The sequence below is a fragment of the Aricia agestis genome, chromosome 14, assembly GCF_905147365.1.
Source record: "Aricia agestis chromosome 14, ilAriAges1.1, whole genome shotgun sequence".
NCBI lineage: Eukaryota > Metazoa > Arthropoda > Insecta > Lepidoptera > Lycaenidae > Aricia > Aricia agestis.
Window position 1 is genome coordinate 4,982,498 of NC_056419.1, and position 19,006 is coordinate 5,001,503.

The 19,006-nt window shown below is 39.2% G+C and overlaps 1 protein-coding gene across 1 annotated transcript; it reads left to right on the forward strand.

Annotated features, from left to right (window-relative positions):
• The first annotated feature begins 9,084 nt into the window (after positions 1-9,084).
• Positions 9,085-17,523, forward strand: LOC121733567 (cell division cycle protein 20 homolog). Its single transcript, XM_042123858.1, has 10 exons — positions 9,085-9,535; positions 9,787-9,893; positions 10,028-10,198; positions 10,509-10,602; positions 11,235-11,464; positions 11,896-12,042; positions 12,731-12,858; positions 13,544-13,691; positions 14,029-14,228; positions 16,225-17,523. The coding sequence occupies exons 1-10, from the start codon at positions 9,241-9,243 to the stop codon at positions 16,322-16,324; spliced, it is 1,620 nt and encodes a 539-aa protein (XP_041979792.1). The 5' UTR covers positions 9,085-9,240; the 3' UTR covers positions 16,325-17,523.
• Positions 17,524-19,006: the final 1,483 nt, after the last annotated feature.

Below are 19,006 nucleotides of genomic sequence, written 5' to 3' on the forward strand. Positions count from 1 at the left end.
TAGTAATGTGATTTTAGAATTTACAAGAAATTGGCAAAATGCACAATAATTAAGACACATTTTATGTAAGACAATAATATTATGTAATATTCAGAATGACTATTGTAAGAGAAAATGAATTTTCAATAAGCCCCAAAATAAATTTTGCAGACAAGTTCGGTTTACAATGGGAATAAAAAGATACAAAACGTGTTTTTCAAATCACAATAAATAATTAGTTTTAAAAATATTTATGTTCTAGTAAGTACAATTTTTGTGCTGAAATAAAGTAGCTATGTTAAAGTAAAACTACAAGTCATTTTTGCCGAGTATTTTTTTTACTAAAATCATATTTTTATTAAATTTTAGTCCCAAAAAGTAAAAGACAGTTATTTTTTGCAGCTATATAACAACATATCCCTTCATCACATTAGCATTTTATTTCTAATAAATGTCAACAGAATGAATTGTATAATTTATTTTTATAACATATATTTGGCTTGAGAGCAATGCGAATCTCTCAAGTATTTTAATATTATTGTGCAAAACATGATGAATCAAAATTATATTTCATATTAATTAATTTGAAATATTATGGGAAAGTCGTATGAATATTATGAGAAAGGAACAGCTTAGGTTTAGTATGAGTCTATCTGAATATTTTAACGAAATTTTTATATATTTTAGAATTTTATTAATAAATTAATTAAAATATCGGTTATCCAACAAGTCTAATGGTCTATTATAGAAAAAATGTTTAGGGCGTTCGATGCGTTGAGAGTGTGCCCGGCGCGGGCGGCCGCGACGGTCACCTGTCTCTCGCAGCGGCCAGTATAATTTCGATCGCGCCGATACCTATGGTTTTTTTTATTGATATAATAACTACCCAACAGACGACGACGCCGACGTGTACAAAGGCGTCAGCCAATCAGCCCAATTTTCACGTCTAGATTGTTGACCCGTCGCCCGCGGGGTGGGCACCGCTGCACGCGCCGCGTGCGACGGCTGAACCGCCTCACGCAGCGCTGCTCTATGGGATGACATGAAAGAAGCACGCCTCGCGGGTGGCTGCGCCGGGCGCACTCTTAACGCAGCGAACGCCCTTACACAACACTTACGTTAATCCATATAGCAGTCATTATCCGTCAAGAGGCTTGTCGAACGTATCAGAAAAGGACAGCAATATGGATTGAAGCAAGCGTGGTGAAAATAGTTAAAAGTATAAAGGGGTTTAGGTGTAAGGCCTTATATTACACTGCCACATGAGGTCTACAATACGATTTTTGGTGACTATCATTAAAATGACATTTAAGGTAGGGGAAACTGGGGACACTTGGTCCCCCACTTTGATTTTATGATCTCATGTGTACATTTCTTAAGTAATATAACACGTGTTTAGACTCAACGACGCATAATTTAACCAAGTACCATATGTGTATCGGTAATGGGGATTGTCCATTTTTTTTAATTTTGCTCATTACAAAAACATTTCGAGGAATAAGGTCAGTGATTTTTATAATGAATAAGGGATAGTAGCGGGGCTCGATAGTGTATAAAAGGCGATGTTTTGGCCGGTGGCGGCACTTAACGGATGTTGTTCGTAGAGTCCACATCCTGAGGATGCTCCGGTGTTGGAGCGAAACGTGCGTCGAGGTTTTCAACCTGCATGGTGGTGAGGGGCCTTGCACGGATTTGCCAACATTATTTTTTGTGTGGTGGTGGTGTTTGCAGGTTCTTGCATGCGAGTGTACGCATAGGCAGTGTGGGAGGAGGGAGGTGCTGTACGCATGCCTATGCGTACACTGACTCATTTACTTAAAGGTGGAAGTTTATTTCGCGAAATATTGCTAAAAATAATAACAAATTAAATTTTAAGCTATGGATTTCCGCAAAGTAACGCCTAATTCCATTAACTATTTGGTAGAATTTCCGTAAATTGAGTGTTACATGTGTCCTACAGGGATCTAGTGTCCCCAGTTTCCCTACATAATGACAATAAGTGATTATCATTATTATCAAGTATCAACTTATAAAAAAATACTTATCTGCTTCACAATACATACATAGACATAACTATTCTGTCTACCCTGTCTGCTTTTACCTATCGATGGAAATTGACAAACAAAGATAGTATTATAATTTTAAATAACTATGAATCCTAACTCCTGAGTTGCCCCATAATAAAAGCGGATTTTTATTTAGTCTTAAGTTGGTGTTAAGCTGAGCTTACGAATATGTTAAGACTTAACAGTGCTAGTAGATGTAAGATATTAGTTATTGTTGTAGATGATAAAATGATTTTAGTATGTAGTTTAATTGTTGTAATAATATAAAGCTGTATTCATTATTTTATTAACAGTAAAACTCAATGATTTTGTAGTATTTTAAATAACTGTAACAATAATTATTAAATGTTAAATAAATGTTATGTTCAAATAATTTGCAAGTACAATTAACTATGTTACAATGATTTATTCTAATAGTAATAATCATACATAATAGCCTTTTTAAAATAATAAATGTTTGTTAGAACATTACCATAATAATTAAAGTACTTTAATAAGTCTGAGTAATAATAATAACATTTTAATGTCTAGGTAATTTTTAATATTTTGCACAAATTATTATTACAAATAATTACTTAGTGATGTTCTAGATTTTTAATTTTTAAATCTTAGACCAAAGGAACACAAATACTTCATAAAAGTAAACTTTCAGCTTCACAAAATTCTTGCTTGCATGCTTGTCTCTTTGATGTTTGCTTTGATGAATGTACACAAATGATATTTTGAAAATTTTGGTTCATAACTTTTTTTTATGTTAAAAGGACTACCGGACTAATGCGACATGACCATAGAACTGTCGTTTCACAAACGTCAGTTCTATGAAAGAGACGTGTCGCGACTCGCGTAGTGCGGTCTGACCTTAAAAATGTCTTTACTTCAGTCTTGCAGCAAATCTTGTGACCAACATGTCAATATAAGTACCTAAAATTTTTCGTTTTAATTGACCTATATAAAGTAAAATTTTAGGTACTTAACTTTTTACTTTTAAAGGCTGGCAACGCACCTGCAGCTCTTCTGATCTTGCATGTGTCTATGGGCGACGGTAGTTGCTCTTGCTTTCCATTAGACACGTTTGCTCGTTTGTCCCCTTATTTTATATTAAAAAAAACTTACATCGACATGTTGTGTGTTGATCGACATCCTTTAAGAAACCTATAGTCCTGACTTAAAAAATCATTCTGTAGAAAATCTTCTCTCTACTTTCCATTTGGTCTAAGTTCTCAGTACTTATAGATAGTTCCTGCACTGCATTTAAAATGGTTGCTTTGTCAAAATTTTAGTTTAGTTCTAGTCAAGTAACGTCTGCCACTATTGAAACATCACATTTGAGATTCTTATGTTCGTTTTCAATTCGCCTATTTACATTCCAAGTTTTTGTAATTAGATTAAGATTAATAAACGTTTTTATATCAGTCCTTTGTTTTGTCTATCCCCTATTGCTTTCTCTTTAATTTAGTTGTGGTGTATCTAACTTGTGCATACCCATTACCCAGCATGCGTTGCTATTTGCTACTTGTCGCTTTTACTTGAAAGAAACAAATTATGTATTAGGTTTTAACCTGTATTAACTAAAAAGAGGAAGAAATATTATTTTTTAGGCAACAAAGTTAAAACAGATTTCTGAAGTAAATATGAGTTTACAAAAAGTAAAGAATGATAAAAATACTAAAAAATAAATCTTATCATATGAAATTAAAGTGTTCTCAGAATCCGCCTATAATTTCTATGCTATCTACATTCATTTGAAAGCGGTACATTGGCAGTACCACCTGTTATGTACGTAATTTAAATTATTTTCTTTAGTACCAGCATAGAGTATTAGAATCTAATAATCATCATGTATAATTCGTCCATGGCCGCATGGTACCAACTAATTTGAACTGTACTTTCAAGGGTTTTAGGGTTGGGTTGACAGTTTGCACTCGCTGTCGCTGGGTGTTAAAAACCGAATGAAGGGAATATGTATATAAAGTTAAAATATATTGGTCAGTTTTTTTTGTTTTTTTTGTCTATTTGTTTGTCTATTTTGTATGGTCTTTATTATTCAGAACTTTTGGGCCTATTCAAACATTGAGTTTGTGCGTGGTTGAACGCCTTCGTGGTCTAGTGGTATAGAGCGCGGCTCTTGACTCGGAGGCGTTGGAAACATGTTATTTCCAAGTTTGGTTAGGACAATGCAGGCTGATCACCTGATTGTCTGACAAGTAAGAAGATCCATGCGTCGGATGGGCATGTAAAAAGTCGGTCCTGCGCCTGATCTCTCGCCGGTCGTGTCGGTTTTCCGTCCCACTGGGTTATGAGAGTAAAGGAATAGAGAGTGCTCTTGTGTACTGCGCACACACTTGGGCACTATAAAATTACTCCTGCGTAGCTGGCTTGGTTTCAATGAAACCGGCCACCGTCACCGAAACCGGTGTGGGAGCTATTATTATTGTGCGTGGTTGTATTTTTTATCCAGGTCAGCATCTTATAATAGACACTTTAAAATCCCGGCTTACTTAAAGCCTTCCTGAGGGAGAGTCAAATAATCGGCCAAGTGCGAGTGGGACTCGCGCACGAAGGGTTCCGTACGGTATAGAGCGAAAGTAGACAAAAAAATGTGTTTTTTTGTATGGGAGCCCTCCTTAAACATTTACTTTATTTTAATTTTATTATTAATTAGGTACTAAAGTATAAATATAACTAAGGATTTTGTAAAAAAGTCACATTTTTTGTATGGGAGCCCCCCTTAACCCTTTACTGCATATGAAGCCATTTCTGGCTCTTCAGATTAAAACTTTTTTTCTGACTTTTTTTATAATGAGAATGGATAATATATTTTCACTGCTGTATCAACTACTTCTCCGTGGATCGAAACGTATTTTTTTGCAGATGGCAAAATATCATCCGCGAATGTAATTTCACTTTTTAGCAGCGCGGGCGCATGAAACAGACGATTACTTCGTCATTAATGCGTCATTAATACATTTAATGCGACTTTGGCTACGTATAAAATTTAAAAAAAGTAAAATAGTCATGTGTTAAAAAATCTGATTAAAATGTTCAAAGGTTCTTTTTACTTTCCGTAATATTTGTTTTACTATAGATTTGGTTTTTGTGCTATTTTTTCTGAATTTGCCGCGGGAGCCACTTCTGGCTTCGTATGCATTCAATGATCTTACTTGCATGCTTTTATGGTACGAATAAGTTCGAAAGAACTATCCCTGGTGATGATTTTATTAGTGATAAGTTAGGATCTGACTCGAATAAGGATAAATTATCATTTTCTAACTTTCTCTAATTCAAATACAATAAAAGCATGGTTATTGTGGTGATATGTGGAGATCCAACTAGTACTACAATTCTGCATCGCACTATCGAAGTTTTCTAAACGCGTCGGATAATATACCTATTCATACATATACCACTTCGGCCTGACCGAAAAAACATCCTTGACCAGTCGGAAGGTCTTCCTTTGCGGCCTCCACCATATAACCACATAGGTAATCCTCGACAAAAATACTCCTACTACATCAAAATTAATAACTATGTTCCGATCGCATATAAAATGTGAAAATTGTTACGTTTTTTTATGCGTAACCGAAAAAATAAACTGCTTCAAAGACTTTTACAAAGCTAAATTCTGTACTTGTTATGCATACGAAGCCATTAATGGCTTCTAAAATTATTTTCTAAAATAAGGTAAGTACTAAATTTATTTTCCTAATAATTTTCTTAATTACCCCTTATGAAGCAATATTAACCAGCAAAACATATTTTTTCTTCATTCTATCATAATTCATGCAATAGAGGGTTAAATATTAACTTTATTTTATTTTTAACCGACTTCCAAAAAACGAGGAGGTTATATTATGTTCGGCTGTGGATATTTTTTTTTTCAGTATTTGTTGATAAAGCGGCAACAGATATACACAATCTATGAAATTTTCAGAAGTCTAGCTATAGCGGTTCTTGAGTTACAGCCTGGAGACAGACAGACAGATGGATGGACAGACAACGAAGTTTTAGTAATAGGGTCCTGTTTTTACCCTTTGGGTACGGAACCCTAAGGGCATAAACTGCGTTAAGCGGGCACCCGCGACGGGCGCACGTCGCTTGAGCACGCGCGTGAACACGCAGCGGTCCCCGTCGCGGGACCCGTCGCGGAGACCCGACTTACGCAGTGTCTCCAGTTTAATTTTAACATTATGCATGTACAGTCGTATCGATGGAGAACTTAATATATTATTACTTAGCAAAACGACGACTAGCAAAAAAAAAGACAACCAGTGATCTCTTTCGTTGAATCTAGGTTGCTATGCGGGGAATTTGTTGTAAAGTTTAGTCAATGGAGAATGTTACCTAATTTCAATGAGTTTCTATTAGTAACATAGAATATCATTGCCTAATTTTGATTATTAGCAGTCCACATTCTCTGTCAAAAATAAAGAATATTATATAGTGAAAGAATGACTTGGATACGTTAATTAGTTTCCGATTTATAAGCAAAATAAGTTGTAACGTTGTAACTGTACGACGCGGGCGCCCGGTTACGCTGTGACGTCATATCACAACTGCGCCGCGCGGGCCCCATACAATAAACGTGATTTTTTGGCTTTTTTTGCTCTATCTCAATAATGGCAACAGGTAGGCACTTGAAATTTTCACCAAGACCTTAATTATATGTGTACTTAATTAATTAATAATAATATTATAATGAAATAAAAAACTAAGGGGGGCTCCCATACAAAAATCACAATTTTTGGCATATTTTTGCTATGTAGCGGTACTGAACACTTAGTGCGCGAGTCCGACTTGCACTTGGCCGATTATTTATTTGCATTTTTTTAACCGACTTCCATAAAGGAGGAGGAGGTTATATGTTCGTCTGTTTATATATTTTTTTGTATGTTCAACGATCACTTCGCCGATTGTGGACCGATTTTCAAGATTTTTTCGCTACTGTATCGGGTTTAGCGCGAATTTGGTACTATGTTCATAAAAAAGGTGACTTCATGATGGGATCCATAAGTAATTGAGGGAATTCCTCGCTATCTTTACTAAAACCGCATATTTATCTGGCTGATATTGTGATTTCGATTCATAATCTGAAGTAAGTATTTCAAATGGAAACATATAGTGATTTTGGATAAATAATGAAGTATTCCAAGTAAATCTTACCAAAAAGTAAGATTTTGCACCAAGATTTATTATACCATGGTCCGAAGGCGGTGAACAAAACTCCAACCTCCTTGAAGATACATGTTTGGGGGTTTCGGTGTTGTTTTAAGAACTGAAAGCATAATATGTTACTAAGCGCGTGCCGCCCGTAGGCGTAACACATAGCGTCATTAACCGAACAAGCCCGCGCGTGCTCCTTTCGGCGCGCCCCGCGCCTGCCCCCGCAACGGGAACCGTCGCGCGGGGAGACGGGCTCCGTTGCGCGGGCGCGGGGCCCGCCTGCCCGCGACGGTTTGCCGCGCGGCTTCCCGCGACGGGTCACTTTTGTATGAAACCGCGCGGGTACCCGCTTAACGCATGCGGGGCAGGCGCGGGGCGCGCCGAAAGGAGCACGCGCGGGCTAGTTCAGTTAATGACGCTATGTGTTACGCCTACGGGCGGCACGCGCTTAGTAACATATTATGCTTTCAGTTCTTAAAACAACACCGAAACCCCCAAACATGTATCTTCAAGGAGGTTGGAGTTCTGTTCACCGCCTTCGGACCATGGTATAATAAATCTTGGTGCAAAATCTTACTTTTTGGTAAGATTTACTTGGAATACTTAATTATTTATCCAAAATCACTATAAGTTTCCATTTGAAATACTTACTTCAGATTATGAATCGAAATCACAATATCAGCCAGATAAATATGCGGTTTTAGTAAAGATAGCGAGGAATTCCCTCAATTACTTATGGATCCCATCATGAAGTCACCTTTTTTATGAACATAGTACCAAATTCGCATTAAACCCGATACAATAGCGAAAAAATCTTGAAAATCGGTTAAATATAAAAAAAGTAAGGAAGTCGGTTAAAAAAATGCAAATAAATAATCGGCCAAGTGCGAGTCGGACTCGCGCACGAAGTGTTCAGTATCGCTACATAGCAAAAATATGCCAAAAATTGTGATTTTTGTATGGGAGCCCCCCTTAGTTTTTTATTTCATTATAATATTATTATTAATTAATTAAGTACACATATAATTAAGGTCTTGGTGAAAATTTCAAGTGCCTACCTGTTGCCATTATTGAGATAGAGCAAAAAAAGCCAAAAAATCACGTTTATTGTATGGGGCCCGCGCGGCGCAGTTGTGATATGACGTCACAGCGTAACCGGGCGCCCGCGTCGTACAGTTACAACGTTACAACTTATTTTGCTTATAAATCGGAAACTAATTAACGTATCCAAGTCATTCTTTCACTATATAATATTCTTTATTTTTGACATAGAATGTGGACTGCTAATAATCAAAATTAGGTAACATTCTCCATTGACTAAACTTTACAACAAATTCCCCGCATTCAACGAAAGATTCAACGAAAGAGCTCACTGGTTGTCTTTTTTTTTTGCTAGTCGTCGTTTTGCTAAGTAATAATATATTAAGTTCTCCATCGATACGACTGTACATGCACAATGTTAAAATTAAACTGGAGACACTGCGTAAGTCGGGTCTCCGCGACGGGTCCTGCGACGGGGACCGTTGCGTATTCACGCGCGTGCTCAAACGACGTGCGCCCGTCGCGGGTGCCCGCTTAACGCAGTTTATGCCCTTAAATCAAAGTAACCTATAGGTACAATGTTGCAACATGAAAATCAGGGAGGGTAAAAATGAAAATTGAAGGAATAATAAACACCACGTGGACGAAGTCGCGGGCATCAGGCATCACTCATCAGCTATTAATTACTAATTATTAATAAATAATAAAATATTATGAAAAATGCAAATGGAATAATGCATAAATCACTGTTGTGCATTGTGCTAGCAATGAAAAAAAAGAACGTGAAATTGTCGTTGACATCTGTCAAAATTCAAATTTTAACGGTCGCCATTATCAACAATCGTTGTTGCGTTTTGTGAATGTGAAAAAAATAGTGCTAAATTCATGCCGTTTCTTCACAAAGTTGTAGGATTTGTGTTATATTAGTTATTTGACATATTTACGAAACCAATCAGTTTCGAAAATTAGGTATAATCATATTTTTGGACAAAACATGGCTCAATTCAATTACCTCAATGAGCTGAACAGTTTGGCTAAACTAGACGGTCCTATTACCCGCGGACCGCTCCAACGATGGGTAAAAAAGTCGGGCACCGAGAATATCAACCCATCGCTAAGCAATTCCTTGAAAAACATATCGAATATCAACTTGAATTCTTGCAACCAATCCATGCAAAAACTATCCGTTTCGGGCAATGTAAGTTGCAATAACAGTACCAACGTAATAACTCCTACAAGAAATGAGAACAGGAAAGGTAAAAAGACGCCTTCGAAAAACAAATCTCCAGGTAAATATAATTCTTTATTGTAGAACTCAAGGCACTTTGCAGACGACGGGGCGGGCTTTTTGTCCGCCGTGTGCGTTGGTAATATAGGATTCCCTTTGTGCTATCGTGCGCGGCGAAATTGACCGGCCCGCCCTGCCCCGTCGTCTGCAAAGCGCCTTAAGAACTCTGTCATATGAATTTTTCACTTTAAAGCTTACATAAGGACTGTATAGAATTCTTGTCATGTTGTAATATTTTGTTTCTTTTCCCAGGTCGTTCGACTACCCCAACACCGAACAAGGCTTCTAAAACCCCTAATAAAGCTGACAGATTCATTCCATCAAGAAATAATTCCAACTTTGATCTATGCCACTATATGGTAATTTATTTCTCAAAGTCAAATACTTTATGGTATAATTTTTTTAACATTTCTATTAAATTATGTATAATATCATGTTTAATTTATATCATATTAAGATTTCATATAATTTATAGTCAAACATTTATTTGTAGCTAAACAAGGATGATGAGAAATCTGAGGAAGCTGCACCACAGACGGCCACAGGTGAGGCTATCGGCCGAGCTCTGGCCGACACGGACTCCGGGCGACTGTTGCAGTACACATGCAAGGCTCCGGCCGCACCAGAGGGATACCAAAACAGATTGCGAGTGGTATATTCTCAGGTATTTTTAGACCTTCCTCATGGTGTCGGTCTTATTTCTTCATTATTTTGTCTTTGCCTTAAATCTCACTAAATACCATGTAAATACTGTAATATATAAATCATACCTTTCTTTGCAGATTCACTAGGTTAAAAATTAATGAATTAGAAATTTCTTCTTAGATACTTTTTTGCTGTTAATAACTCTATCTAAGGTCTTAATTTATTACCTACATTTTAATATTCTTGCTTATGTAGCTCTCTTTGAAAAAAAATCAACTTAATGAGAATTGTGTATTGCGATTCTATTGTACTTAAAAAATTTTTTACAGGCCAAAGTGCCATCAACTGTAAAAAATACATCAAGATACATTCCACAAGCACCTGATAGAATTCTGGATGCTCCTGAAATTTTAGATGATTATTGTAAGTATTATTACAGAAAGGAGTTACCTATACTTGCTAGTTGCTCTGTTTAATATGGCTGTGTTGCATAATATACTTTTTTCTCATCTTGTATAATTCTGGCAGCAGACAGCTGCTTCCTTAGTGCCTTATCACACTGGCGATTAGCGAGCGATTTGAAAGCGACGCGACTGCGCAGCGCACACGCCGCGTTTGCGCGGCGTGCACGTCGCGACAGCGCAGCGTGGCGTGGACGCCATTATGTACACTCGTCAACACAGATTATTATTATACATAGTAGACTCGTCTAGGAAGTGACATCAGAATCCATTTTGCTGCTGAGTGTCCAAAACGCCGAAGGCAAGCTGCGTGCACGCCACGCAATCGCGGCGTGTGCGCTACGCAGTCGCGTCGCTTTCAAATCGCTCGCTAATCGCCAGTGTGATAAGGCCCTTACCGCAGCGGCCAGGTCGCGACGGCCATCGACATACATACCTTAGTATGAAACCGCCATAGACCACGCGCACCTGGCCGCACGGCGGCCAGCGGCTACACCATACTTTCGATGGCCGCCGCGACCTGGCCGCTAGTGTGCGCCTGGCCTTATTGTTTTTAATCAATTTACAATTTTAATAAGGATATTTTGTTTTCAGATTTAAATCTAGTTGACTGGAGCGCATCAAACATTCTAGCTGTGGCACTAGGCAGCTCTGTGTACCTGTGGAACGCGGGGACTGGTCAGATAGAGCAGCTACTGACGCTGGAGGGTTCGGAGACAGTGTGCTCGGTGCAGTGGGTACAAGGTGGCGGTTCGCATTTAGCCGTCGGAACCTCATCTGCTATTACTGAACTGTGGGACTGTGAAAAAATTAAAAGATTGAGGGTAAGTATTGTTTGCAATTTGAATTGGCCTTAAAACAAATAACGTTTTGCTTTGTTTGAACACTGACTCATATCACATGTTCTTTGCAATAGTTAGTCATCAGCAGCTTGAGACTGGAAAGCTTTGGGTTAATCAATTACATGCAAGCTTGTAGGCAACTTCCACCTGTTCCACCTACGAGTACAACTTTTTTTTCATTCTGATTCTTGACACTTACTAATTTTTGTCTGTCTAGCCTTAGTATATTCTTGTTATCTATTGTGCCATGCCAAGGCGCCACGAAACAACAACAAATACAATTTAAGAAAACACTGTAGATCTTAAACAATTAATTGACAAGGAATTAAAAGCATAAAATTTATTTTTATTTTTTTTACTTTTTTTTATTAGAGTTTTGTGTGGGAGGTTTTTTATCTCTTTTAAATTCCCAGGCTATGGACGGTCACACGGCGCGCGTGGGTTCCCTAGCTTGGAATCTGTATGTGGTGTCGAGCGGTTCCCGCGACGGTCAGATTGTACACCACGACGTGAGGCAGAGAGACCACGCGGTTGCTACCATTAGTGCGCATACGCAAGAGGTAATTTTAAGCTTTGACAACACCTTTAATTAAGGGCTATAGAAGTAAAGGTTAAAAAAAACTACAAATACTATCTCCACATTTCACCGGATTGAAAAAAAGAATACCATCTTGTTGTTTGGTTTCTTTTTTTTTTGTTTAATGAAATAAGAGGGCAAACGAGCAAACGGGTCACCTGATGGAAAGCAACTTCCGTCGCCCATGGACACTCGCAGCATCCAGAAGTGCTGCAGGTGCGTTGCTGGCCTTTTAAGAGGGAATAAGGTAATAGGGGAGGGTAGGGATGGGAAGGGAATAGGGGAGGGTAGGGAAGGGAATAGGGTAGGGGATTGGGCCTCCGGTAAACTCACTCACTCGGCGAAACACAGCGCAAACGCTGTTTCACGCCGGTTTTCTGTGAGAACGTGGCATTTCTCCGGTCGAGCCGGCCCATTCGTGCCGAAGCATGGCTCTCCCACGTATAAGTACGTTTCAAAGATAACCTGTCCCTTTCAAAAACCTATATTCATACCTGCCCTTAAAAACTTATTACAAATCTTTGTGGAGCATGTTCTATGTCAAATAGTCAAACGTCCCTATTGCACAACTTTTAGTCGTCACAAATCATGAGTTAATAAAATTATTGTCACTTTAAGAAAAATAAACATTTACTAATGTATTCTTTCTTATTCTATTAATTAATTTCCAGATCTGCGGGCTGAAATGGTCGCCAGATGGCAAGTATCTAGCGTCGGGTGGGAACGACAACCTGCTCAACATCTGGCCTCTAGCTCAGGGACATCATTACTCGCAGACACAGTACCTGTACTCGTTCAAGTAGGTTTATAATTTTTTTTGGAAAGAAGTTCCTTATCGCGCGTTGCGAAAGGGGGCTAGACGGAAAAAGTTGTAACGACATGACACAAAAGTGTCAGTATATAATACAACTAAAGCAAAAATGATATAGTTGTAAGTCATGCGCGTGTTTCCCTCTCTGTCTCTCTCTCTCTCTTTATAACTTTGTTCCATCCGGGTGTCCTTGACGCCTCTCAAGTTTTTTCCATAATGTTTATTACTAGCCGGCCTCTAGACGATCAATTGTATTGTGCAATGTCACGCTTCAATTGTATTGAACAGTTTATTTGACAATTAGATTGAAGGCGCGCGACGTTCAATATCAACCGTAGATGGTCAATAATATTACGCAATATTGTGCAATAAAATTGGTCGACTAGTCTAAAAAAACTTTGTTGCGTAGAAAATCGTTCATCGCGCGATAGCTGTACATTTTTTCGGGATTGAAAGTATCCTTTGTCCTTTTTCGGGACTCAAAGTACCTACATAAGAAATTTCATCAAAATTGGTTTAGCGGCTTAGGCAAGAATAGGTAACAGAATACAGACGCATTTACATATTTTATAATATTAGTATAGATTGAATTGAATTTATACTGTCGTTATGTGTTTACAAAATCGTGCTAAGGTATTAGTGATAGATAATATTTATGGTTTGTATTTTACAGCCAACATCTAGCAGCTGTTAAGGGTCTAGCCTGGTGCCCGTGGAACTCGTCTATTTTGGCGTCTGGAGGCGGCACCGCGGACCGCACTATACGGATATGGAATGTCAACACAGGAGCTAATATTAACACCGTGGACACTAAATCTCAGGTAATATATGAATTATTTTTTTGTGAATGTCAATCTAAGAATGTGAGTTGCAAGTTGCAGTCGGGACCAAGTGTTCTAAAGCGGTCGCATTAAAATTTACACTGAGCGCTCAAGAACTGCTTGAGCAGCAGATTGCCATGCGGCAACCGCATCTTGCAGTCGGTTCTCGACTGCAAGGTCCGTCTATGGCCGGCCATATAGTGGCAAAAGGAAATATGGCGAAAACTCTCGCAATCCTTTTCTTCAAATAATTATAATAATTATTTGAAGAAAAGGATTGCGAGGGTACTCATCAAATAACACTTGAATATCTGCTCAAACTCTCCTCATTTCGCAGGTGTGCTCGATAGTATGGAGCACGCACTACAAGGAGCTGGTCTCTGGACACGGCTACGCGAACAACCAGCTCGTGATCTGGCGGTACCCCACCATGGCGCGGACGGCCGAGCTGACCGGCCACGCGGCGCGCGTGTTACACCTCGCACTGTCACCCGACGGTCAGACGGTGCTGAGTGCTGGTGCCGATGAGACGCTCAGGTGATGATCCGTACTAATAAATGCGAAAGTGTGTCTGTCCGTCTGTCTGTTACCCCGCGGACACGGCTACGCGAACAACCAGCTCGTGATCTGCAGGTACGAGACTATGGCGCGGACGGCCGAGCTGACTGAATATAAAGACTCTCGCACCAGTTGAAACCTGGGCCTTGATTCACAATGCGTAATTCGACTCGGATTCGGAAATTTAATCGCGCGACATCCAATAAACGCTCGCCGCGCTAGGCGTGACCATTGACCGCACGGTAAAGTTTCCGAATCCGTGTCGAACGGGAATCGTGAATCGCCCTGCAATCCAGTTACGCAAGAGTAATGTTAAAGTGCTCAAGTGTGTGCGCAGTACATACTTAGGCACTCTCTATTCTTTTACTTTGTTATTAGCCAAGTGGGACAGGCGACCGACACGTCCAACTAGAAAAGCGCCCTTAATTCCTGTCCAGTTACGCAAGAGTAATTTTAAAGTGCCCAAATGTGTGCGCAGTCCACAAGATACTCTCATAACCTAGTGGGATGGGCGACCGAGTACCGACATGCCAACCTTCCTGCTTTTACCAAACGCCCCCTCCTAACCCTGAGTGTCACCTTTTTTTCTTTTTTTTTTTCGACGGGAAATGCATTGACGCATCCCGGGGGAATTGGGGACGCCCCCACGAGTATGTGGGGCTCGCTGCGGCCGTAAGGATGGTAAGTGACCGCACCTACCCACTAAAACCCGTCGGTACTCTTCGTCTTCCCGTTGCCGAGTCGCGAGAACGCGTGAACTCTACTCCGTGGCTCGACAATCGTTCGCCCGCGTATCAATAGCGGGCCCGTCCTCTTTGAAGCACTGTCTTAGCTATGCTCCTGTCACCGAACAGAGGCCCTCCCGGGGCTCGCATAGGCGACTCTCTCTGTCGTCGCGATGCGCGAAGAGTACACTGCGCATCGCGATCCTCTCGGGGACTCGGTGCAATTAGTGACGGCATCCCCATACCGCCACCCTGAGCTCCCAACCCTAAGTGTCACCTAGCGTCTTTTAGGGTCATGTATTTCTTGAAACAAACACGTTTTAGAAAACCCTTAGGGTCAATTTATACTAGCGCAGAGTCGAAGCGCATCGAAGCGAATTATTAAAACTGAACATAACAAACTCAACCTTAACTCCAGAACGTTAAGGCACATATTACTTCTGAGAATTTAAAAGGCGCGCGCATTCTCGCGCATTCAAGCGCACACAAGCGAATCTACGCGTCATCACTGGCACTCTGGCGAATCCGCGCGCATTCGTTCGACTTGTTGTGAAATTGACGCTTCGACGGGCTTCGACTAGCTGCGCTATTATAAGTTGACCCTTACGTTTCACCAAAGTTCTTAGGTCCTAAGTGAATGTGAACATGCTCGTGGCTGCGCGCGTGTTGTGAAATGATTTGATGGGGGACTCGAACGAATCGTAATGCCGCGTCCTACTCTAACAAACGTGAAATGACGTTGTTAGAGCAGGACGCGGCATTCTGATACGATCGAGTCTCAAAACGGTTTCCTTGTAGGCCTCATGATTCGCGCGTGGACGACACTCGCGTGACAGGAATAGTGCCCTAATTCCCTTCCGTATAAAGAAATAACAATATTACGATATTAAATAAACGATACGATATTAAATAAAAATTTGTTACGTGGTACGTGGCACGAATGGGCCGGCTCGACCGGAGAAATACCACGGGCTCACAGAAAACCGGCGTGAAACAGCGCTTGCGCTGTATTTCGCCAAGTGAGTGAGTTTACCGGAGGCTCAATTCCCTACCCTTCCCTTCCTTACCTCCCCTACCCTGTCATCCTATTCCCTCTTAAAAGGCCGGCAACGCACCTGCAGCTCTTCTGATGTTGCATGTGTCCATGGGCGACGGAAGTTGCTTTCCATCAGATGACCCGTTTGCCCCCTTATTTCATAAAAAATAATAGTGATTTCAAATGTATTCAAATTATATGTTTTTGTTTTCAGATTGTGGAAGTGCTTCATGCTGGATCCGTCTAAAAAGAAGGAGACGACAGACACAAAGGCTGCCAAATCTCTACTCAACATGAACTCACTGATTCGATAATTGTTAATACAGTGTCACCAGAGGGCTCAGCCAACACGTTTTCTTTATCCCTTCTGCATTGAATCGCCGAATAAAAATGTGTGAACTTAACATAAGCGTCCAATTCTATTAAGTCGTCGTTGATTGTCAATTCTATAAAGAAGCGATAAAGAAAACGCGATGGCTAATCCCCGGCTTGTTTATGTCTTTCGGTAAATTTCTTTTCTATGACAGTGAAATAATGTAAAGAATGATTCCCGAACGATATTTAAACAACACATTCTGTAATTTGTGATGATTGGACTGAATTTATTTGTGATTCTCGTAGCTAATGTTTTGTTTCTAGTTAGGTTAGGGATGGTTGATACTCATTGTCAGCGTTATTACGAACGCGATGCGGTAATTTTTACATAGACTAAATTTTACTTTATGCCTTAGGGCCGACCCACACCGGAATGCGCATGTGTCGGCTGAAAGTGCTCGCGGCTGCCTGCGTCCGCACGCGTCACCGCGAGGTGCCGCACGCTCCTTGCGTTGGCTCCCCCCGCCGCACGCGATAGTTTTCTGTGTTCTAGCGACAGGAAAAGCCGTTGTGTCGTCAGAAATTATAATATTAAAAAAAGAAAACATCGTATTGCAAAAAATGGATACTGAGGAGAGAAAAGAGGCGACGCGAGCCGACTCTGCCGGCCTCGTCGCGTCGCTGCCAGCCGCTGCCATTCCGGTGTGAGAAGGCACAATTTTTACTGTAACAACTTGAATTCGCTGTATAAGCTAGAAATGCCGCCTGCGTCGCGTATCGTTGTGTTGTCGTGTAATCAATTTTATAGATATTTGAATTAGATAATATAATTTTTAGGATTTTTGAATTTAATTGGTAAACATTTTCTAAATATGGAACCATCAAACCAGTCTGAACGAATAGGCTAGTTAAATGTAAATTTTTGTGTATGGAGAAGTAAATCAATTACTGTTCATTACTATAACCAAATACATAATTATGATAATCTGTCTCTGGCTGTATAAGGTTTGTTAAAATCAACCAATGATATTTTTGGCATCTGATTTTACTGCTTATAAATAAACCCTTAGCACAGAATACATATTAGTACAAGTACCCTTAGGCTGGATTTTTATGCGGCGGCGCGAACGTGGTTTGGCCGCTTTTCCGCATAAAGTTAATATACCTAGCGGAATAGAGCAACAATCTCGAGCTGTCAAACGAAACCGAAATTGGTTTCATCTGTGTGTAAAAATATGTGTACGTATACACTTACACAGGCATGATTGAACATGATTTTTGAGATCAAATTGTCAACGTGCGTGTCAAAAAAAAGAGTGCCTTTGTTTCTCTATTCCGCTAGGTATATTAACTTTATGATTTACCGCGATATCACAAGCAAAAATGTATATAACGATTGATTTCAATAGCGGCACGGCCGCGCTGTCATTCACACAGTCATCGCACGCATACGGACGCATAAGTCCAGCCTTAAGCGAAGAATAATTAAGAAAAAAAAATACACATGTATGGGATAATGGAGTAATAGTGATCCTTCACGGTGCAAACTTACCCATGAAATGAAATATTATTATATTTCTAAACATAGACTTTTAATATATACTGTCATTTCTAAAAGTACCTATGACAATTTTTTTTTGCCGAAACATCGGTTTATAAGCATTATTATCATATGCCCAAAATATCCCGATTTTAAGCAGAAACCAAGCCTGTTTATTATTTGCTCTCCGTCGTTTTTTTAATTTAAAAATGTGACCTACAGGTTATGTTTTGGAATGTTTTAATTTTTGACAAGGTAACAAGAAGTTGAGGTCGTTAAATGGAACTTAGAATTTTTCTCTTGTTCGATTATTATTATCACTGTTAGTTCTTATTTTTAATTTACTTAATTACATTTCATTACCTCGGCTTCCGTTTTGCTTTAACATTGTACATTTTCTTATGAATTTAATATGTTTAAGATTGTGATGACTGTATTATTTTTTATTTTTAATAAATAGTTTCTACTTTTCATTTGACTTTTAATTTATAAACAACTGAAACACCCCCAGAAATCATGATAACATGGCCTTTAACACAATAAATTCGAAAATGCATTTTTTTAATCGGCTCGTATCTCGACGAAAACGGTGCGTGAAAAATAACGAAAATTTTGTACCCCCTTGCTGGAACACCCTCAGTAACCATGAATTGCCTATAAAGTCATATAAAAATATTGTGTAAATCCAAAATCGGCTCGTATCTCGAAAACGGTGCGTCAATTGCAAAAATAACGAAAATTTTGTACCCTGAAGCACATCCGTTGTCTGGTATCCGTAACACAAGTCCTTCAGGTACTTACCACGGGGCCAGACTGACGTGGTGTGAAGCGTCCATAAATATTATAATAGCCTACAAATGATATAAAAGTAATAAATATTTTAGAAACTCCAAAACCGAAACCGGTAATGAAAACAACCGTATAAAATTTATGTAAAATGATTTATTATAGAATGTAAAGAATCACAAAATAATGCATTTTCAAAATACAGTTTCATAAATTGCATAAAAGTATACGTTGTAATAAATCACATAATTTATGATTAAAAATAACAATGAAAGAGATTAAATATACATTTAATTATTATTATAAACAAGCAGTGACAAAGAATACATTTCAAATGGTGGAAATAATAGTGAGC

Bases quoted from the DNA above. Each gene is read 5' to 3' on its own strand.
- LOC121733567 (XM_042123858.1), top strand. From the start codon at position 9,241: ATGGCTCAATTCAATTACCTCAATGAGCTGAACAGTTTGGCTAAACTA. The intron at 11,465-11,895 runs GTAAGTATTGTT...TTAAATTCCCAG, and splicing joins AAAAAATTAAAAGATTGAGG to GCTATGGACGGTCACACGGC. The intron at 12,859-13,543 runs GTAGGTTTATAA...TGTATTTTACAG, and splicing joins CAGTACCTGTACTCGTTCAA to CCAACATCTAGCAGCTGTTA.